Source organism: Strigops habroptila, chromosome 12, assembly GCF_004027225.2.
Source record: "Strigops habroptila isolate Jane chromosome 12, bStrHab1.2.pri, whole genome shotgun sequence".
Taxonomy (NCBI): Eukaryota; Metazoa; Chordata; class Aves; order Psittaciformes; family Psittacidae; genus Strigops; species Strigops habroptila.
In genome coordinates, this window is record NC_044288.2 from 16,293,378 (window position 1) to 16,314,514 (window position 21,137).

General features: G+C 61.8%; 3 protein-coding genes across 6 annotated transcripts; 2 read left to right on the top strand and 1 right to left on the bottom strand.

Annotated features, from left to right (window-relative positions):
* Positions 1-312: 312 nt before the first annotated feature.
* On the top strand, positions 313-7,855 carry LOC115615579 (glutamate dehydrogenase 1, mitochondrial-like). 4 transcript variants are annotated; one of them, XM_030503890.1, is made up of 12 exons: positions 313-382; positions 978-1,058; positions 1,546-1,601; positions 2,087-2,150; positions 2,759-2,853; positions 3,060-3,239; positions 4,808-4,945; positions 5,119-5,256; positions 5,942-6,022; positions 6,400-6,615; positions 6,948-7,010; positions 7,601-7,855. In XM_030503890.1, the coding sequence occupies exons 1-12, from the start codon at positions 328-330 to the stop codon at positions 7,715-7,717; spliced, it is 1,284 nt and encodes a 427-aa protein (XP_030359750.1). In that variant the 5' UTR covers positions 313-327; the 3' UTR covers positions 7,718-7,855. The 4 variants fall into 4 exon arrangements, with proteins under 4 accessions (XP_030359750.1, XP_030359746.1, XP_030359747.1 ...); XM_030503886.1 differs by lacking the exon at positions 313-382 and having other exon boundaries at positions 905-1,058; XM_030503887.1 differs by lacking the exons at positions 313-382; positions 1,546-1,601 and having other exon boundaries at positions 982-1,058.
* Positions 7,856-9,019: 1,164 nt separating this feature from the next.
* SNCB (synuclein beta) lies at positions 9,020-13,180 on the bottom strand. Its single transcript, XM_030503891.1, has 6 exons — positions 12,924-13,180; positions 12,678-12,805; positions 11,259-11,297; positions 10,793-10,911; positions 9,983-10,072; positions 9,020-9,772 (listed from the first exon to the last, which is right to left on the bottom strand). The coding sequence occupies exons 2-6, from the start codon at positions 12,796-12,798 to the stop codon at positions 9,740-9,742; spliced, it is 402 nt and encodes a 133-aa protein (XP_030359751.1). The 5' UTR covers positions 12,799-12,805; positions 12,924-13,180; the 3' UTR covers positions 9,020-9,739.
* Positions 13,181-13,591: 411 nt separating this feature from the next.
* Positions 13,592-15,238, top strand: EIF4E1B (eukaryotic translation initiation factor 4E family member 1B). Its single transcript, XM_030503892.1, has 7 exons — positions 13,592-13,783; positions 13,915-14,003; positions 14,109-14,204; positions 14,342-14,405; positions 14,575-14,688; positions 14,800-14,939; positions 15,055-15,238. Exons 1-7 carry the CDS (start codon positions 13,766-13,768, stop codon positions 15,167-15,169), a joined length of 636 nt encoding a protein of 211 aa, XP_030359752.1. The 5' UTR covers positions 13,592-13,765; the 3' UTR covers positions 15,170-15,238.
* Positions 15,239-21,137: the final 5,899 nt, after the last annotated feature.

Consider the following 21,137-nt stretch of genomic DNA (forward strand, 5'->3'; position numbering starts at 1 on the left):
GATCAGCCAACCAGAGCGCTGTTTGCTGCAGCGCATGCCCCCAGCGCCATGCTGTGTGTGGCGAGGCGGTGGCTGGTGCCGGGGGGCACCATGGCGGTGCCAGCGTGGTGCCGGGGCATGGCGGGGCGGGCGGGTGGCAGCGCTGACAGCCCGGGGCTGCTGGCCACAGTGGAGACCTTCTTCCAGCGCGCGGCCGCCATGGTGGAGGAGCGAGCCGCCGCACGGGGCAGGCTGTCCTGGGTGCGCGGGGTGCTGGAGACCATCCGGCGCTGCAGCTTCGTGCTGGAGGTGTCCTTCCCCCTGCGCAGGGACTGCGGCACCTGGGAGATGGTGCAGGGATGGCGGGCGCAGCACAGCCAGCACCGCCTGCCCTGCAAAGGGGGTGAGGCAGGGAGCGTGGACACGCTGCGCCCTTCCATCCCAGCCCAGCCTGCGTGTGGGGCTCTGCCGGGAGTGGGGTCCCTGCGTTAGCACGGTGCTGGTTGGGGTGTGTACGGTGGTGCATAGGAGGATGCCGTCCTGGGGTGCATCCCGCAGAAGGATGTGGGGTGCATGGGGGAGGCAGTTTTGCCAGCCCAGTGCTGACACCGGAGCACAAGTGTGGCGGGTGCCCACCCCTGTGTGCGTTTGACTCCTCATCCTAAACACCATAAACTCACTGCCCCAAACACACCTCAGAGCCTGTTCTGAGCCTGAGGGGTCTCAGCCCCCCATGCCCTCTCCCTCAGCCTGGAGCATTTGCCATGCTGTTTGAGATGCTCGCCGCAGCAAGGGTCTGTGTCTATGGGATGGATGGCTGGCAGGAACCGGCTTTCTGTTCCATGGTGGTCTGGAGGAATGGGTCTAGCTGAATGATTGCTGATCACCTATTGCAACTAGATGCTGCTGTTTCAGAAGAGTCAAAGCCTTTCCTACAGTGCCGCTGTGCCATTTGTGGTGAAAAGGCAGGGACTCTTCACTTCTCTCTCCTCTCCCAGGGGTTCGTTTCAGCAGCTCGATCGGTGTGGATGAAGTAAAAGCCCTGGCTGCATTAATGACATACAAATGTGCCGTAGTGGGTAAGTACAAAGGGAATGTGAAGCAAATGAGGACTTGGGCATGGGATGGGGCTGTGGTACAGTGAGTCAGAAAAGCTCGTTAGATGCTTTGAAAATCAGAAGTGCTCTAGAAGTGCAGGATGTTCCTCTGGGCACGGATGTGCAAGGGCATGGCTTGCTGCAACTGCAGAATATGCCACTGGCAGTCCAGGATGTTCATGTTAATCAGGGAGCATGAAGCACTGGGCTTCTCAGAAGCAGTCTCTGTGCCTGGGTTGTCATGGATTCAGCTCTGGCTCACGGTTGTGGCAGGCTCAGGGTCCATATCCCGTCCAGCCTTCAGCTCTGCCCCGCAGAGGCCATGTGGTGTTAGGAGGGAGCTGTGTGTGGTGTGGGGAAGCGGCGTCCCCCTGCCTGGGTTCACCAGCAGGGTCTTGGTCGCCACAGTCACCTCCTCCCCAGGGGAGCTGGCAGAGAACATCTATCTGCCTTACCCGGTCTTTTCCAGATGTCCCTTTTGGCGGTGCCATGATGGGTGTGAGGATCGATCCAAGGAAATACTCAGTGAGTTCACTCCTCTCCTTCCCCCGCCGACAGCCTGTTACTCACAGTCCGCTTCCACAGCCCTCCCTCTCCGTGCCTATCACAGCAATGCTCTCTCACAAGCCGGGGGAGATGTTTGTAGTAACACTCACCCAGCGACTGTGAAAAGCAGCTTGGGGCGGGGAGGGGGGCGGTAAACTCTGGTTTATAGGTCAGTGCATCTGGGCAGAGACGTGCTGAAGGAGCCTGGAGTAGGGACGCTCCTGCTGCTGCCCACTGTGCTGAGGGAAGATGCAAATCAGAGAGGGGTTGGAAGGGCAGCGAGCAAAGGGACCAGGAGTTAACACAGCTCTTTTTGAACCCAGGCTCCCCGATGCTGTGAATTACCTCCCTGGGGACACCAGGGTGAGCATTGTACAGGCAGGGCAGGGTGGAATGCAGCTCTGTGATTTTACTTGGGGCCTGCAGTAACAACGGTGTTTTGTTGTTTTGCTGTTCTTGTGCAGGAACATGAGCTGGAGAAAATAACGAGGCATTTCACTGTAGAAATGGCCAAGAAGGGGTTTATAGGTGAGTGTTTTGACCCGGTTCTGCAAGCAGAGGGTGGTGTGCAGGCAGGGGAGCAGGCAGTGGCTGCCTGGCTGGGCAGGCACAGAGGCTGTCAGCAGCACTTGCTGCCCTGGTGCTCTGCTGCCTGTTCACTGGTTTCCTCTGCCTGTGGATTTGGAGCAGAGGGAGCCTCCTGCAGCACCAAGCACAACAGAGCTGGCCCAGGCTGCCTCCCTGCTGCTGCTGGGCAGGGTCTCACCAGGGTACTATCCTCCATTCCCACTGGCCTGTGCAGTCACAGGGAGGAGGGGAGGTTTCTCCTGCCCCAGCGTGTGATGGAGAGCTCAGTGGGTGCTAATTGCAAGGCAAAGACCTGTACCTGCTCTCTTTACTTGAAGTACTGGGAAGGGACAAGGCAAAGACTATGCAAAAGCCAAAGTGTTCATGCCTGAGGGAAGCTGGGGAGACCCTGGGGTATGAATAGCACCAGGGTATGGTCAGAGGACTCCTTGGTGTGCCCAGGGCCATGACCAGCCTGTGGAAATCACCTGGCTGTACACATGCCATTGGCTGGAGCGGAGCAGCCGAAACACAAAGGCAGGATTTGACAGATTTTTCTACCTCTGCAGGGCCTGGGATTGACGTGCTGGCCCCTGATGTCCGCACCGGGCAGCGGGAGATGTCCTGGATAGCTGACACCTACATATACACACTGGGGTACGGGGTAAGCTCCCACAGTGCTGGTTTGGAGCCCAGGATGCCACGGGCATGGCAAGGGTTTGTGCCCAGAGGTCTGTGCCAGTGAGTTGCTTCAGGTTTAGCTGAATTTTAGGGGAGCGTGAGGGAAGCTGAGGCTCGGGGAAAGTCCCCTCTAGAGGACTTGCACCAGGTGAGACCTTAACCTTCTCTCTCCCCATCCCATCCTCGCAGGACATCAATGCCCAGGCGTGTGTGACAGGAAAGCCCATCAGCCAGGGAGGCATCCATGGGCGACGCTCAGCCACCGGGCGCGGGGTCCTGCATGGCATCGAGAACTACCTCACCAACACCGACTATATGGACCGCATCGGCCTCAGTCCCGGCTTCCCCGGCAAGACCTTCGTGCTGCAGGTGAGTGCTCAGCCCAGCTACAGCTTTGAAGAGGACACTCCCTCAAGACCATTTTGCCTTTCGTTTCAGTCTCAGCTCCTGCAGTGCTGTCTGGACATAATTTCCCAACTCTCTCCTCACCCTGTGGCAGCTGGCACTCATTTAAGCAACACTCATTTGAGTGTTTCAGACCTGCTGTGTGTGGATCAGTTTCTAAGAGCCACTTGATCTCTTAGGAACTCGAAGCAGCAGTCCAGGAGTGCTGCACTGCTCACCCTGCAGCAGCATTCCCAAGATTTCCCTGTAGACATCCTGCCTGAACATGCTCATAAAATGGAAGCTGTGCCTGTGCAGCAGGCAGAGCGGAGAGGTGGTAGGACACAGTGAGCTCTGCCAGGCTGGATGGCAACAGCCAACCAACCCCAGTGACAACTTCACGTTTCTGTCACCTCCAAACCAGCCACAACAAACTGTGGTGCTGCCTTCGGCAAAGGTTCTGTTTGTGGGTGCTCTGTGGGTCTGGCCCTTGCCTTGCCCAGCAGCCTGCGAGCTCGCTGGGACCCTGAGGGTGCCAGCCCTGCGTTTCCCTCTCTACTCCCAGGAAGAATATTCCTTTCCCTGCAGCCCAGGCCCTGCTCACAACCGCGGTGAGGTGCTTCCCCCTGCTGTAGCTCCAGGAGTTCCTGATCTGGGCCAGGAGCTGCTGCCCCATCCACTGCCCGCTCTGCCCGGTTTCTGCTGAGCCCACTGCTCCCTGCAAGGGAGAAATAACCCGCACACCGAAGCCTTGCCTGCGGCCAGCGCTCTGCTTCCTCCGAGCCTCTCCCCCCGACACAGCTCCCTGCCGCGGGGGAGAGGCTTTGAACCGCGGCAGCACCCGGAGCTGCATGGGGAGCCCCTGCCTTTGCTGAGCCCTTTCCTTTCCACACATCCTTCTGCTTCACTGATGCAGCAGCGAATGAGAAGGCTGAAGTCTTTGGCTACTCACTGTGTGTAGAGTATCTTGGTGTATTTCGGGGGCTGTTTTTGCAGTCTCAGGAACCAGTAGTGCTTTTCAGAGCTGCACTGAGCTGGCAAGCGCCTCGCTGCAGACAGTGCAAACCCATCTGTTCCCCTAAGAGAGCCGAGCTCCCCCCTGGCCCTGCCCTGTGCCGGTGCCATGGCAGCAGGTCGCAGCCCCCAGCGTGAGGGTCAGCAGCATTGCTCGGGTTGTGCCTGTGTGCTGCGTGGTGCCCACCGAGGGGCTGTGTTTGTCACTGGATCTGTTTTCTATCAAGATTGGCTCTTAGAAACTGAACAGCATGCTGTGCTTGGAACATCACAGCTCTGGGGGGATAAAGACAGGTTGAGCTGGAAGCCCTTATCTCAAGGCTTCTCCTTTTCGCAACCCTCTAACTAACCAAGGAGATCTCTGTCCTGCCAGGTCCTGGTCTCCATCCAGCTAAAACACTCACCAAGAACTGCTAGATCAGGGATTCCTATTTGTGCTTCTCAGCTGAGGCTCCTGAGAGAGGGCTGTTACCAGAGCAGCAGGCCAGTGTCCCCATGACTTCCCTCTCCCAGCATGTCTCTGCTCTGTGTTGCTGCAGGGCTTTGGCAATGTGGGGCTGTACACCATGAAGTACCTGCACGAGTACGGAGCCCGCTGCATCTGTGTTGGGGAGAGAGATGGAGCCATTTACAATCCCAGAGGGATCAATCCAAAGGAGCTAGAAGACTATAAGCAGGTGAGTTGAGCCCAGTCAACCCAGCCCCTGTTCTTAAGGAGTGGTGGTCAGTGCCTGCCTCTGAAATGCCCATGGGGAAGGGGCCTGCCCTTCGTCTCCTGCAGAGCCCAGCTCTGAGGCAGTGCTCAACACTGCCAGGCTTGGCCCAGCAGGACTCCCTTTTCTCATTCCAGGGCCATGGCACCATAGTTGGCTTCCCAAAAGCAGAGCCCTATGATGGCAGCATCCTGGAGGTGCCCTGTGACATCCTCATCCCTGCCGCTACTGAGAAGCAGCTCACGAGGGAGAATGCGCCCCGGGTGCAAGCAAAGGTACGGACCGCTCGCTGGAGACCCTGCCTCGGTGTGTGAGTGACAGCAGCCCAGCCAAACCTTGGCTTTTGGCACTCAGCACCCCAGGGAGGTGTCACATCACTGCACTGACAATTCGCCAGTTCTGCCAGAGGGACAGAGTGTGAGGCAGAGGTGGCAGGTCACATCACTTAGGGGAGGAGGAAAGCCCAAGCACTTCCCTGTGCCGGCAGGGAGCAAGGATGGTTGGAGTGACCTGGCTGGTTCTTCTGGCAGCCTCAGTCTCCGTTGCTGTATCAGATCCTCCCTGCAGACGAGATGGTACCCTCGAAGGGTGTCACAGTGTTGACACTGAAAATCACAGGCAGCAGATAAGATTGAGCAAAGCAGGGGAATGCTACAAGTGCCAGCTTCGTCCCTTCACTCTGAGCTCTAGGGACCAAAGGGACAGGGCATGCTGAGACCAGGGACTCTGTCACAGCCAAGGCCTTTTGCAGCCTGACCCTTTAATCATTCTGTGTGAAACAGGAGGTTTGAGCTTCTGCTCATCCTGAGCAGTTCTGGTGCGGACAACACCCAGACCCCTGCCACCAGAAGTGGCTGGGTGGGGTAGGGGGGTGTCCCAGCAGCAGGGAGAGCAGCCTGGCACTGGTTTCTTCTTTCATTTCTTCCATCTATCTCACCTCTGCTCTGCTTGTGCTCTCAGATCATTGCAGAAGCTGCCAACGGCCCCACTACACCAGCAGCACATGATATATTCCTGCAAAGAAACATCCTCGTGATTCCGGTATGTCCATCCCCTCTTGCACAAGGAAGTGATGGGCTCTTGGCTATGAGGGCCACTTGGTGTTATCAGCTGCACCAATGTGGACCCAGCTGGACTCTGCCAGGCTCTAGGATCAGGTGGTGGTGATGATGCTGTCTCAGTCAGCCTGTTCCCTGCCTTACCCCAGTTCCTGAGCACATCTCAGATGCTGGTTTTCCTTCTGAAAGCCACCATAGCTCTAGGATCTGGCCATCCAAGTAACCTCAGGACTGTCTCTGATGGCAGAGCCCAAGGGTATGGGGAGGAACCCAAGGCAGAGGAGGAGAGATCCCCGGATCTGTGATGGGCCTTGAGCTCACCCTAAGCAGCAAATCTGAAGCATGAACTGCCCTTGGCAGGACATATATGTGAATGCAGGTGGTGTGACCGTATCCTTCTTCGAGTGGCTGAAGAACCTGAACCACATTAGCTACGGCCGCCTCAGCTTCAAGTACGAGCAGGAATCCAGCTACCACGTCCTGCAGTCAGTTCAGCATAGCCTGGAGCAGTGGTTTGGCAAGGCCAGAGGGGAGATCCCCATCATCCCATCCCCAGAGTTCAAGGCCCGTGTAACTGTAAGTGCCTACAGCCATGGAGGGTTATCCTGGCTCACTTGTTTCTCATTCCCAGATGCTCCTGTCTCCCTTGCTATCATCCCACTGATGAAGGGGATGGGGTGGAGATGCTGTGTGTGGTGGTACAGCCCTACCATCTAAGAGTGCTGCTGCATGCTGCAGGGGGTCCCTTAGGAGCCAAGCCATGTGCTGGAACCAGACGCAGAGGTGGCAAGCCAAGCTTGAACAATCTGTGGTGGTCCTGTGCCAAGCAGAGGGACTGTGTTTGGTAAATGGGTTTGGGGGAGCCAATCTCCAGCCTCTCCCACAAACGATTCACTTCTCCTCCTCAGTCTGCCTCAGAGAAGGACATCGTGTATTCAGGACTGGCCTACACCATGGAGTATTCAGCCAAGGTACCTCTGAGGGCTCTTTGCCTTGCCCGTCCCTGCTCTTGGGCTCCTTGCCTCGCTGCAGAGGCTCTGGGCTGTATTTGAGGGATGCCCACCCACAGCACCCCATCACCACTGCTGCCAGGTCAGCATGAGGCCTGGCTTCATCTTCCCAGTGGTGGCTGTATCCATCCTTCGAGTAAAGCCTCATGCTCGGCAGTGTCCCTTGTTGCTGATGAATTCTTGACCCTCTCTCTGTTTCCCCAGACCCATGTGCCACATTTCCAGGGTTGCTTAGATGAGCTGGGGGGTGCAGTGCTGGGTAGGGGGGTCTTGTGCCACCCCTCAGAGAGGTGGCTGCACTGTACTCAGCAGTGTGAGCGGCGTGTGTGAAGCCCACCCAGGGTTTGTGCCCACGGCAGTGCTGTGGGGCAGCAGTGGGAGGGCATCTCCAGACCTGCTCGTAGGTGGCTCCAGGTCTTACAGAACAGCCCCTTGATCGCTTGGTGCAGGGGTGACCCCTTCCCCCTTGGGTGTTCACTGAGTCCTCTGCCACCCCTTGTCCCCAGACCCTCCCAGCACGCACCAGCCTCACAACTCTCCTCTCTCTCTAGCAAATAATGGCCATGGCTGCAAGGTACAACCTCGGCCTGGACCAGAGAACTGCTGCGTACCTGTGTGCTCTGGAGAAGGTGTTCACCGTGTACGATGAGGCTGGCTTCACCTACTGACACAGCACCCATCAGGGCTACCCCCGCATCTCTGCCAATGCATGGTGAGGGTCACGGTCCTGCTGCACAGGGGTGCCCAGGACACTATGTGCTGCACAGAGGGGACACCCTGGTCTCTATAAATGGTTGCTTTGAGCATGTTCTCTCCCTGCTGCCTGGCTCTCAGCTCTCCTGGGCAGGGGGCTGCCTTCTGCCCTCTGCCCCAGCCCCTTTACAGCCTCCTGGGTGCTGGAGGAAGCCATGCTGGTGCTGGTTTGGGTCTGCTTGCCTCTGGCTGGCAGAATTGGATGAGGGAAGTTAAAAGCGCAATGAGCTCTGGGGCTGGGACAGCCCATGGCACAGCCAGCCCCAGGAGCAGCTGCTTGATCCATTTAATAACACAGGGTGGGCGCCGCAAGCACTGCTGCAACTGGCGCAGCCATGCGGAGCGCAGCCAGCGCGGGGATTTGCAGGCGTCAGCAAACCTGTTGTGTGTCTGTGCTGACTGCTGCAGCTTCACTCTTTGCTGGCAAAGCTGGTGAGGAGCACGGGTGGAGGATTTAATCTCATATTTGTGGTGGGGAGGCTCAGAACAGCCTCGCCCCAGTGCTGCAGTCGAGGAGTGGAGGATGGCAGAGGACGCGGGCTGGGTTGGTGGCCTTGCCCTGGGGAGCTGAAGGAGCAAGGATCATGCTGTGGAGTGAGCACAGGGTGCCCTGTGGTGGACATCACTTGGTGTGGGGCAGTCGCCTGCCCTTGAGGTGGTCACACTGCAACCGCAGGTGCCAACGCCCCGAGGGGAGCAGGGTCACATAGGGACAGCAGAGGAGAGGCTCCCCTTTGCTCTGCGCTTCTGGCACAGGATCAGGGTGCCTTCCAGGAGGTTCCTTACAAACAATAGCACATCCTGCTGCAGGGCAGGCTGGGGGAAGCTTGCGCCCAGCACTTGAACCCCTCTGCCATCATCTCCTGGGAGGCAACCAGTGATCAAGCCCAGGACTGTGTCTAGCCTCATCCCGCTTGGGGTCCTCAGCCCAGAGGGGCCCCTGCATTCACCTGCAGACACAAAGCACTGCAGAGAACACAGAGGCAGGTGGCATGGGGACACTGTCTGCACCCCAGGCCACAGCCAGAGCATGGCTGGAGGCTCAGGGCACAGTGACCGGCTGCTCACACAGCAGTGAGCAGACAGGAAGACATCTCGTCCTCACAAGGACCCAGTCCTGCCCATTCCCTCAGCAGGAAGGGGTCAGCTAGCCTGCCCCAGCCCCTCATTCCTCTTCCCAAAACCACCCCTCTCCCCTTGGAACCCACAACCAGGCATACAGATGAGAGTTGGCTTTATTCACGGACACGAGGGCAGCTGTGTCACTGGCAGCTGCCCTCGTACTGCACATCCAGCGACGGGAGCGGGGGGATATCCATGCCACGGCACAACACAGCGTCGGCACTACAGGACCTCAGGGAGGGCACGGGCACCGCCACCACCCAGCAGGCTGGGGAGCGAGCTTGAGTGCCAGGGGTTCACAAAGGCAAAAGACCCGTCCACCCATGGATAGAGAGAGAGAGATATATATACAAAGAAAAATAGTTCCACGATGACCAGAGCAGAACCACAGGGACATGCGTGCAAGCCAAATGTACAGCAGCCCGCGAGCAGGTAAACATGCTTTGTACAGACACAGACACGCCGGGATGCAGCCGGGGTTTATGGCGCTGGGAGGGATACAGAGCGATAAACCCGGGCTACACGCACACACTCACACACACACACCAGCCCCTGCGGGCAGTGCCCATGGCTCAGGGACGTGCCAGGGCTCCGGGGCTTGGACACAGCGGGGGTTCATCACTGCTAGACACAATACAGAGACACGGACACTGTCCCTTGGAACGGAACTGGAGGAAGAACTTGTGAGTGAACAGGGCAGGGGCACCCCTGCTCCTCCCCGGCATGGGGGCACCGGCCGGGGCCGGCTGGGGAGGAGCAGGGGGCTACCGCCAGTTCGTTGTGCTGCTGGTGGAAGAGGCGAGGACGGGGGTCCATTATGCCTCTGGCTCGTATTCCTGGTATTCCTCCTATGGGGAAAGAAAGCCCATGAGAGAGCTCATGGAGCCCCTGTCCCATCCAGACCCACACCAGCCTGCCCATGAGGCTGCAGGGCTGCCTGCATGGGGCACCTGGGAGCAGGGGGGTTCCTGGCTTTGCTCCAGACAGGGATAGTCACCGGCACGCTGAACACTTGGCACTGTCTGCCCTCTGCAGTGCCCTGTGCGCCCCCCCCTCACCTGCGGGGGCTCCTCGTAGTTCTCCCCCTCTGGCTCCAGCAGCGGCTCGACCAGCGGCTCCTCAACAGCCTCCTGGGCCACCTCCTCTGCCTGGGGGTGAACGGGGGGGTCAGTCACACACGCACAGCCCCCCACACTGCACCCACCCTCCCTGCCCCTGGCACAGAACAGCAACACACCCAGAATACTAAGGGCTCCACATGGGGGGCACCAGTGGGGCCCAGTGGGCACCCACCAGCCCACCTAGCTGGGAGGGGACAGGCAGGGGACCATGGGAGCAGGGCTCAGCTGTGGGTGTCCCTGCACCACTCCCAGCCTCATTCCCCAGCAGGCGATGGGTGCTGGCACCGTGTGGTTCCCAGGCGCTGGGAGCATCCTGCATCCCTGGCAGCGAGGGCGGTGCTGGGTAACCCCTCCCCGGGGCTGGCAGGAGGGAAAGGCGGGCGGTCGATCCCCCCCAGTGCAGCGGCGCTGGCCTCGTTTCTTCAGCTGATGCTATTTTGGGCTAAGCTGGAAGCCAACAGCTCGTGGGGGTGGCGAGATGTCCCTGCCCGCCCCTCCGCTCCCGCAGCTGTCAGGTCGCCTCGCAGCCGCTGGAGTGATGCTCCGTGGGCCCCACACCGCCGGCGCCATGCAGGAGCCCGCGCACGCACACGTCCGCAGCTGCACGCTCGGGGCAGCGACGCCTGCGTGCCCTGGACCTTTGGGACCCTCCCACAGGGCTGGGGAGCAGCCAAGGGGCTCCTCACTGAGCACGGGGATGTGCCAGCATCCCCATGGGCATGGCAGTGGCTGGAGGGTCTCACTCACCTTCAGGTCCGCAGGGAATTCCTCCTTCTTCACCAGCCCGGTGGCTGCTGCGATGTTGCCAGCGCCTGAGAATGCTGCTTCACCCAGCTGGGACGCCTGCTCCTTCGCTTTCTCAGCCACTGCAAGAGCCAGAGGTGCCCATCAGTGCCCCCCCGGGCCAGTGAGGGGGGCCCAGGTGCGGCTCCATACCTCACACCATCCCGGGGGGCTGGTGGGGAGCCACTGGGCAGGATCAGACCCTCCCCACATCCCTGCCCTGTGCTGGGGAGGGGAGGGGGCAAGGACACTGCTCTGCAGCTGGGCAGGGAGTGTGAGGAGCCGCTGCAAATCCTTCCTTGCAGGCCCTGTTATACAAGAGGCTTTAGCTGGGTGACATCAACCCCTCAATTAGCCTCTGATCTCGTTAGCACAGACACACTCTTGGGGCCAGAGGGGTACCATGGTGGGGATCCAGAGGGGACCATACCTGAGGTGACACCTTGCACCACGCCTTGGGTTTTACTCCCTGGGGGTAGAAAGAGACAGAGACAGGGTTAGAGGTGTCATAGCTGGACTCTGCCATGCGCCGTGCCTGGCATGCTGGTAGGGCTCTTTGAGCTGGGGCTGCATCCTGCCCTGCACCAGGGCAGCCGGGGGCTGAGCACTTGCACAGCTCCCTGCAAGGCTCCCCTGACCTCTGCAGGAGCCAGGCCTGGGGTAGCATGGGGCCAAACGCTGTGCCAGGGCAGCTGAGCAGGGTGAACACCAGCCATGCTGCTGAGCAAAGCCTCCCACTGGAGCTGGGATCCATACCCAGAGCTGGGGCCAGCATGGCGCGGGAAGCCCCACAGCCGGAGCAGCCAGGGCTGGGCGCTGCCGCTGGCCATGCCACCCTGCCATGCTCCCTTCAGGTGGAGTGACACAGCCCGCAGATGCCAGGACACCCCACGGGATGGGAGAGGGTGTCTGTGACAGGGGAAAAGCAGGGGCTGGACAGCTCCTGCAGGATGCGGCCTCGGGGCGCTCCTGGAGCTGCTGGACCCGTCCAGAGCACGCACCCCAGGGCAGGCACCCACCACCGCCCTGGGGAACCGCCCTGGGGCCTCAGCTCTCCCGCAGAGCTGGTGCCCTCTGGAGCGGGACGGAGCCCGAGCCCTGCGCCCTCCCTCCCGCTGCAGGTAGCACGGCCTCAGCTCCCTCCCGAGCAGCCCATCACCACCGCGGGCACGCTGCCGGCCCGGAGCTGCCCCTTCCCTGCTAGACATGGCTTCGAGGATTCGGCCCCGAACGGACCCCGGCCCCGAGGGGCAGTGCGGGGGGACCCCCCCAGCCGCCGGCGGGGTGCAGGGGAGATGCCGGCGGAGCCGTGGTGTGGGATGCGCTCCAGGGCACGGCCTCTCCAAGGGAAACAAACGTGTTCCCAGCCCCGTGCTCCGAGCCGGGGACATCCCAGCACAGGGATCACCACCTCCACCACGGTCCCTCTGCGCTGCGGCCCCAGAGCATCCTCGGTGAAGAGCCGCGGGGCCCCTGGGCTCAGACTACCAGGAACCGGGATGGGTCCCCGCGGGTGCCATCCCCTCAACCTGGGGACCAGCCCCGACCCTGCCCCTGCCCGCGGGGCCCATCCTCCTGCCTGCACCCGCCCTGTGGGCAGGGCACTGCGGGCACCGGCTCCTGCCCCGGGGCACCCCGCCGCAGTCCGGCCGTGGCGGGGGGAGCGGAGCTGGTGACAGTGGGGCTGCGGGGGATGGGCAGGAGGACACAAGGGCAAACGCAGGAGCGGGCAAGGGCAGGCAGAGGGGACTGGCAGGAGCATGCAGGGATGGGGAGGGATTAACCGGGGGGCAGGCAGGGGGCAGGCAGGGGGCTGGGCAGGGGGCAGGAAGGCCGAACTGGCCCTTACCGACATAGAGGACCCCTTCCTTGGTCTTCTCGGCAGCCTCGGCCACCCCCTGCTTCGTCTTCTCGGCGGCGGCGACCACCCCCTCTTTGGCCTTGGACAAGCCCTTCATGAACACCTCCATGGCGGCTCTGCGGGGAGAGGCCGCACGGCTTCACCCCGCCCCGGCCCGGCCCCGCTCCCGCCCGCCCCGCGCCCCCGGCCCCGCCGCCCGCCCGCTCCCGGCCCGGGCCCCGCCGCCCGCCCGACCTGGCTCGCTGTCGGCGGGGACGGACGGGCCGGGCCGGGCCGGGCCGGGCTGCGGCGGGGCGGGCTCAGTGCGGCTGTGCCGGGGCCGCGCCGCGCTGCGCCGTGATGCGCGGGGGGGACCGCTCCGCGCCGGGCTGAGCAGAGCCCAGCCGAGCCGATCCCGGCTGCCCCCGCCCCGCACGGGCTCCTTCCCCGCACGGGTCGGAACTGCGGGACGGTCCCATGACGTCGCACTTGCTCCCTGTCCCCACCCGTCCTGATCCCATCCCGTGCTGCCCCCACGCTATCCTGTCCTCGTCCCCATCGTGTCCCATCCCCATCCCACCCGCTCTCTGTCCCATCTCCTCCCGGTCCTGATCCCATCCACTCTACAGGCTGTCCCTGCCCCATCCTGTCCCCACGCCACCATCTCCACGTTCTACTCTGTCTCTACGCCATTCCCGTCCCCCATTCCACCCTGATCCCATACCCTCCTCATCATGTCCTCTTCCCATCCTCCCCATCCCATCCCCACCCCTCGTCCCGACACTATCCCACCCTATCTATGGACCACCCTGCCCTACCCCAAGACACACCATCTCGAGCCCACCCCACACTGTCCCCACCTTACCCCATCCTTCCCCCCATCTTGATCCCATCTCACTCTGACCTCCATCCCCCAGCTCCCTGCCCTACGGGGGATCCCCTCAGCTCCCTGCCCCACAGGACAGGCCAGTCTGCCTCCCTCCCCCCCCATCACACTGCCCTCCCGCCCCACCAGCTGCAGCTGGGACTGCCTCATCCCACCCGCCTGTAGGCACTTAAGAGCCAGGGGCTGCTGGGGGGAGCCTGTGCTGAGCACGATGGCTACTGGGGAGCAGGTGAGTGCTCTCTTTGGGCTAGGCAGCAGAGCCCAGGTAGCCCTGCTGTCCCCTTGGGGCTCCCGCCTGTGGGTCCATGTCATGGTATGGGGGTGGCCATGGGGCTCCTGGGGCTGTCTTTCCTTCCCCAGCGGAGGCAAGAGGAGCGGCGGCGGAGGAGGGCTCAGCAGCAGGAGCTGCTCCTGGCAGAGAGCCTGGGCAAGCATCCCCTGCAGAACAGGTATGGAGGGCCTGGCCACAGGCAGCTCCTCCCAGCATGGTGCTGGGGCTGGAGGGGGACTCCAGCACGGCCGACACCCCCTCCCCATCTTCCCTCCCTCCCCAGGTGGGCGCTGTGGTTCTTCAAGAATGACAAAAGCAAGATGTGGCAGGAAAACCTGCGCCTCATCACCAAGTTCAGTACTGTGGAGGACTTCTGGGCGTGAGTGTCCCATGGGTGGGCGATGTGCCCCCTCTGGAGAAGCCCTGGGTAGGGGTGGCTGGGCCAGAGGACTGTGCTGGGGGCCACTGCGGCACCTCTTCTCACCTGCTCCTGTGACTTGTCTCTGCCCTGTGCAGGCTGTACAGCCACATCCAGCCTGCCAGCAAGCTCTCATCTGGCTGTGACTACTCTCTCTTCAAGGTACAACATCCCCTCTGCTGGAGCCCCCTCTGAGAGCCCCCCTGCAGCACACAACATTATGGGGCACACTAGGTGCCAGTGGGGCTGGCAGGCCACCCTGGCCACAGGGTGGGAGAGGAAGCCTGACTGGGTGCTTGGTGCACCCAACCATTCCCTTGCCCATCCCTAGGACGGCATTGAGCCCATGTGGGAGGACAGCCAGAACAAGCGTGGTGGGCGCTGGCTCATCACCCTGGCCAAGCAGCAGCGGCACACCGAGCTGGACCGTTTCTGGCTGGAGACGGTGAGTGTGGTCCCGCTTGGGCTGCCTGCGGGGTCCTGGCAGTGGTGTTCCCCCTGTCCCAGCACCAAGCCGTAGCGGGGACAGTCCTGGGCTCCGTTCTCCTCCCGGCAGCTGATGTGCCTCGTTGGGGAGATGTTTGATGATTACAGTGATGAGGTGTGCGGGGCCGTCATCAACATCCGTACCAAGGGAGACAAGATTGCCATCTGGACCCGGGAAGCGGAGAACCGGGAAGGGGTCATCCACATTGGGTAACGGAGCTTTGGGGGGGAGGGGGGCCAGGTTTGGCGAGAGTCGGGTTCCTGGGCAAGGAGCTGGTGAGAGAAGTGATGCTGCCCCATTCATGCATCCCCTTCCCTCCTCCAGGCGTGTCTACAAGGAGCACCTGGGCCTGTCGCAGAAGGTGGCCATCGGGTATCAGGCCCACGCAGACACGGCCACCAAGAGCGGCTCCCTCACCAAGACCAAGTTTGTGGTGTGACCAGAGGGGGAGTGGGGCACTGCCCATGGGGTCCCCCTGTCCAATCCCACAATGAATGGCTGCAAATAAGCACGGTCTCTGGGTCCAGGGCTCTGGCACCCTGGGGTGGCTCTTGCTTGGAGTGTCTCCTGGGAGGGGGACTATGTGTTGCCATATTCTCTATCTGCTTGCTGAGTGAGCAGGGCCAGGGGTACAGAGCTGGCATCACCCAGGCATCACTGGGGCACTCTGTGATCCCTGCCTCCCCCACTGCCCCTCTCCCTGGGGCTGCAGGGGTGTTCCTCTGCTCTGGGGGACCCTGGATAGTCCCTGGGAGGATGTTGGGTGCTGTCCTCCCCCTGGCTAAGACACAGGCACGGCTTACTGCCCTGTGAGCCTGGATGTGGGAGAGGGTACCAGAGCCCAGCTCCTCTGCTCAGCCTGGGGAGCTGGTCTCCATCTCTCCCAAGAGCTTCACAGAGGGAGGACACAGCTCTGCCTGCTCAGATACAGCAGCTCCCAGCCAAGGGCTGTGCAGTGTCCCTGCAGGGTCAGCGTCAGGGCTACAGCACAGCATAGTCCCCACACCACCCACCTCGGGCTGTGTTTGCCCACATCCCCTCTCACAGGCACCTGCAGCACAGGTGATAGGAAGCTTATTTGCTTCTCAAGGGTTTATTGGTGCCAGACCTGCAGGTTCACAGCCCCAAGCCATTGAGCCCTGTAAGTTTGGCTCCTCCTTTCTCTAGCCCATGTCCTCTGCTGTCCTTCCCGGCTGTCCTGGTCCTGGCTGCAGAAGGCCGCCCCCTTACTCCAGCCCAACCCATGCTCTGTCCTTCAATGTTTCATTTTGGTTTTGATTGTGGGATCTGTCCTTCCTTCTTGCTTACACGGATTCTTCAGGCGGAGATGCCTGCTCCCCTCCTGACAGTGCTGGTTGTGCTTCTGCCCTCACTGCAGCTCTCCTTCAGGAGGAGCCTCCTCCAGCAGCACCCCGGCAGCTCCAGCTCAGCCCTATCCTGGGCAGCACGTCCAGCCCACCCGTGCCTCCCGGTGAGCCCAGAGCTGGAGCCACTCGTCCCTAATGCTGCGTGGTGCCTGTGGTGGCCCAGTGCTGCCCTGCCCGCTCCTGGGGCTGCTGCCTGCACTTGGGGTTGGAGAGAGCTGGTCTCACAGAAGGGCAGAGTCTTGACAATATCTCTGCTAGTGCAATTGGTGAGGCATGTCCATGCGGTGTGCCAGGCTGTATCCCCATGTCCTTGCATCACGTGCTGGCCGTGGGCTGCTTCTCTGCGCCGGTACAAAAGGGACAGGACCCTGCTGCCCTCCCCTGCAGGACAACCAGGCTGGGATGCTGCCGGCAGCGCTGCCGGCAGCACTGCCCGCAGGGCTGGACAGGGACGGGGGGATCAGCACCCCCAAGCCGGGGCTGCCTGCGCAGGGGGAGAGGAGCCGCGGGTCCGGCTGAGGGCTGCGGTGTGCGCGGCGCGCTCCTCCCGCACCGTGCCCGCACCGGCAGCCCGGGCTCTGCCTGCACTACCGGCCCCTCGCCACGCGATGGTGCCGCTCGCCCGGCCTTGGCCAGCTCCGGCACGGCACGGCAGGGCTGGCAGCCTGCCCTGCCTGCAGTGGGGCACTTCCTGCCCGCTCTGCCTGCAGTGGGGTACCCTCCACCCTGTCCTGCCTGCGGTGGGGTGGAAGAGCTGCCCCTCACTCCCCAAGGTGAGAGGCAGACAGGAACCACGTATGGGGCACAGGCTGTGGGGCTGGCAGGGCTGAAGCTGGAGAGGGGTGGTGGAGGAGCGAGGGACACATGGGATGCTGGGACCCCCATCCAATGCACGGTTAATGGCCTCTGTTTGTGACCACCACCACCACCAGTGGCAGCATGAACTGGGTGAGGGCCAGGGGCTGCCTGTCCTTCTGCCCCTTCAACCCACTCCCCTGTCTGGCATGTTCCCCTCGTAGCCTCCCACCTGGCTCTGATGCTGAGTCCCACCCTGGCCACTCTGTTCCTGTCTCCTCATCCCTACGCTGGGTGCAAGGGGGCTGTGTTCATGGGGTCCTCTGTGCACCACCGTGTGGGGAGGCCAAGGTTACCTGGGGGGTGGTGGGGTGGTGGAAGAGGCTGCTGCATGCTGCCACAGTTCATTGCCATTCACATGCAGCTGCGGTGGGATTTCGTTTGATTGGAAAAGTAATAGGAGCCATTTATCTCTGTGGCTTTATGGGCTCCTGGCAGCCCTGCAGGCCCGCCAGGCTGGGGGCCTGGCAGTGCCCACCTGCAGCCCAGGGCTTCTATCCTCAGCTCCTGCACACCAGGGTCCCTGCCTGCGGGGTGGAGGTTGGGGGCACTCGGGGACCCCTGGGTGGGTGCAGCAGTTGCCGGGAGCACCCAGTGAGCACAGCAGCGCCAGGGCTGCCCTGGCCTGTCTCACGCAGGACAGATGTCCCAGCTGGCAGCCGAGCTGGCAGCCCTGTCAATAATAATAATTAAAAATTAATACTAATCAAAAGGGAGAGGCAGATGGCAGCAGACATGCGGCGGGGGGGGTACTGGACACAAGGAGGCCAGCAAGGATGGGGATGGAGGGGACCAGAGTGTGGTGCAGCAGGAGATAGAGGTCAGGGTGGGGTGGGGCACAGCAGGGATGGGAGGGTGTGGGGCAAGGGTTGCTGTGGGGCAGAGCAGGGGTGGGGACAGCAGCACAGCACAGGGAGGGGACCCGTGTACCCCTCTGTGATGAGCAGTGCAGGTCGGTGGTGCCGGGCACCGGTGCAGGGTCACCTTGCTGGCAACTGGCGGGCAGCCTGTGCCTCGGCTCTGCAGCCTGCCAGCGCGGCCTCTCCCTGCACCACCAGCTCTGACAGCTCCAGCAGCAAGGACAGATCCTGCCCCTGGCATGCACCCAGTGCCAAGATGGGTGCAGGCACCCATCTCATTGCAACCGGTGGGTGCTGTAGGGTTAAAATCCCCCAGAGTAACTGGGGAAGGAGCTGGCTCCATGGCAGGCTGTGTGGGCCGGGAAGAACAGGCAGCGCTGGCTCACCGTGGGAGTGGGCAGGCAGCGCGGCTGCGGGCGCTGGGACTGTGCCATGGCTGTTCCTGCATTGCCTGCACCCACCTCCCTGCCCCATTGCCTGCATTGGGACTGCAGGGATACTCTGTGACCTGGAAGGGGGGACCTGGGCGCACAGGAGACATCCATCCCCGAGTACCGCCAGCATTTCTGGGGGAATAGAACCCTAGGAGGTGCCCCAAGCCCTCCCTACCCACCCTGCCAGGCCCTGAGCTCGCCTTCTATCTGGAATCACCATGGCAGGCAGGGAGGGGTACCCAGGGTGAGGGGTACCTACAACACACCGTTCCCATGACAACCTCCCTGGAGACAGCTGCCGGTGCGGGAGATGTGGGAGGTGAGGGGCCCATGGACCTCTCCATGCTTGGGCTTCCACGCCTGGCAGGACACAGAGGGGCTGCACCCATGGGACTTGCTTGTGGTCTCGGGCTCTGCCTGCTGCATCCTGTCCCTGCAGTGTGGGGCAGGCAAGCATGGCAGTGCTGATGCTGTCTGCCCGTGCTGGGCTGTTTTCCTACAGCTGGTTTGCACAGGGGGTGGCTGCAGAGCAGGTTTGCATAGTGGGGTTTGCATAGAGGGGTCTGCAGGGAGAGGAAGGGGTTAAGTGCCTGTAGGGCCATCCCTAGTGCCAGTAGCAAAGAAGGGGGAGAGGACAACAGCATCTCCTGCCCTGTATAGTGGGAACGTGTACCTGAGAAGGGTCCCTTGCTGTCACTTCTCATCTGGATGGCAACCAGGCTCTGCAACACGGCTGAGCACTCTCCTTCTCCACAGGGACAGGCTTGCACTTCCCACTTGGCAGAGGCAGGCAGGAAAAGGGGGGGCTCCATTAGCACCCCCACATCCTCCCAGCATGGCACAGGGACCAGTCACTCTTCTGGCTCGGAGGGAGCTGTTGCCAGCCCCAGGACTGCTGGAGCACAGAGCAGAGGGTGGGCAGTGCCACCAGTGCCTGTCCTTTCCCTCCTGGCCCTGTGCAGCCTGGTGTCCCCTCGCGAGGGGCTGGTGATGCTGCAGCCCACAGCCACCCCCCTGCCAGCACCCAGCCGCAGGGCTGCCAAGCTCCCTGCCAGACTCCCCATCCCTATCCCTGCCCCAGCACCACATCCCTGGCTGGGAGTGCTGGTGTTTCCCGGGCGGTCGATGCGCCCATCGATCCTGCGCAGCTCCGCCGGCTGCTCTCCCACCGCCCTGCTAATTAATTGTCGTCTGCTGCTGCTGCTGCAGAAGCACTGGGCACTGGGGTGCCGGGGCTGCCCGCACCCTGCCCTGCCTGTGAGCTCACCACCCTTGCCCCACGCATGGCCACTTTCAGCCCCACCAACTGCCCATGTATAGGACACCCTCAGCTGCTCGCAGCTGTGCTCATCCCAGCCAGATGTGGGGATGGGGACAGGGGCACTGCCTTTGTGCCAGGCTGTAATGAGATTTCTGCTTGGCTGCCTGGGTAGAAAACCCCAGTTAGAGGATGCGAAAAGCCTCTGGGAGCCCCAGCAGCTTCCTGCCCCTGCTCAGCTCAGGGTATATGGAGCCAGGCTGAGCAGGGGCAGGAGGCTGCTGGGTGCTGGCTGCCCTGCCGCAGCACCCACAGTGCTGCCGGAGGGCATCAACACCAGCTTCAGCCCAAAGCACCCACTGCGCTGGCTGGCGTGGGGTGCCCATGGAGTGTGCAGGCCAGTGGCTTCACTGCCTGTTCACCCCACTCCTCCCTGTCCCAGCCCCTCGCTGCCACTGGTGCAGCCACCCTATGCCTGGGCTGGGGGTGCCGGGCCCAACCTCGAGGACCCCATGCCATGTGCCACCACTGTGCACACCCTCGTGTCCAGCACTGCTGGCCCCCAGCACTCTCCAGTGAGGTCCTGGCACCATGGCACTGTGTGTGCAGGACCCATATGTGCTGGGTGGCACTACACTGAGCCCCAGCCCCTCCAGCCACCCTGCTTTCCCCCATGGCAGCAGCAAATCCATCTCCTTACAAACCAGGGAGCAGCTCTGTGGGTGCTGGGGGCTGCAGAGGAGTGGGCTGTGCTGGGATGGGCTTTGCCATGCATCTTAATGGAGCCCGTCCTGCCCCTGGCACCACACACCGTTAATCTGCTCTTGCAAATGGCTAATTTTGAAAATCCTCTTATCAGAATTAGGTCCTCAACATCCACATTTATTTACTTTTATTGTCACAATCTTTCTGTTCCTTGTGTGGCTGGGGTTGTTCCCACTGCCTCCATTTCTGAGCATCCCTGTGCAGGATGAGGCCTGGGATGCCCCATGCCATGCTGTCCCATGCTGTGCCATGCTCTTGCACGTCCCTCACATGTTCCTCACACCCTTGGCTTTGCTGTGGACACCAGCAGCGCCGATGCCCGCTCCCCACTGAAACCCTCCTGTGCCCAGCACTGCACATCAGCCTGGTCCATGCCTAGCGCCGGGGACCGGGCCGCATCCTGCTCGGGGCGCCATGCATTATGCATTGTTTATTCGTCAGCACCTTCCCCGTTTGTAACTCAATTAAGCAGACGGTGGTTTTGCTAATACAATGGTGTTTAATATTCGACTTCCTTAAATACCACAAATGGATGGGGAGGCAGCGCATGGGTGATCCATTATACATGAGCTCAAATACCTATTTGAATATTTGATGGGAGTTTAGAAAATCTCGGGGCTGGCCTTGACCGTGGCTGCCAGGGCCGGGCATGAGGTCGGGCATGGAAGAGGATGGTGGATGGGAGCTGCCTTGGCTGGCCTGGCTGGATATGGCACCCAGGGTTCATGGTGAGCAGGGGACAGTGCCAGGGTGGTGATGTCCACAGGGAGGCGGCAGCCGCAGCCCATAGAGCCGGGTACCACCACTAATCGGGCAATGCCCTCCCTCCATCTCCACCCCAGTCCAGTTTCTTCCAGGAGAAAGCCCT

Excerpts from the sequence above, each read along its gene's own strand:
- LOC115615579 (XM_030503890.1), top strand. The coding sequence starts at position 328 with ATGGTGCAGGGATGGCGGGCGCAGCACAGCCAGCACCGCCTGCCCTGC. Across the intron at positions 2,854-3,059 it reads TATACACACTGGGGTACGGG|GACATCAATGCCCAGGCGTG; the intron begins GTAAGCTCCCAC and ends CCATCCTCGCAG. Across the intron at positions 4,946-5,118 it reads AGCTAGAAGACTATAAGCAG|GGCCATGGCACCATAGTTGG; the intron begins GTGAGTTGAGCC and ends TTCTCATTCCAG.
- SNCB (XM_030503891.1), bottom strand. The coding sequence starts at position 12,798 with ATGGAGGTGTTCATGAAGGGCTTGTCCAAGGCCAAAGAGGGGGTGGTC. Across the intron at positions 11,298-12,677 it reads GGAAGGGGTCCTCTATGTCG|GGAGTAAAACCCAAGGCGTG; the intron begins GTAAGGGCCAGT and ends TTCTACCCCCAG. Across the intron at positions 9,773-9,982 it reads ACTACGAGGAGCCCCCGCAG|GAGGAATACCAGGAATACGA; the intron begins GTGAGGGGGGGG and ends CTTTCCCCATAG.
- EIF4E1B (XM_030503892.1), top strand. Across the intron at positions 14,406-14,574 it reads GTGACTACTCTCTCTTCAAG|GACGGCATTGAGCCCATGTG; the intron begins GTACAACATCCC and ends GCCCATCCCTAG. Across the intron at positions 14,940-15,054 it reads GAAGGGGTCATCCACATTGG|GCGTGTCTACAAGGAGCACC; the intron begins GTAACGGAGCTT and ends TCCCTCCTCCAG.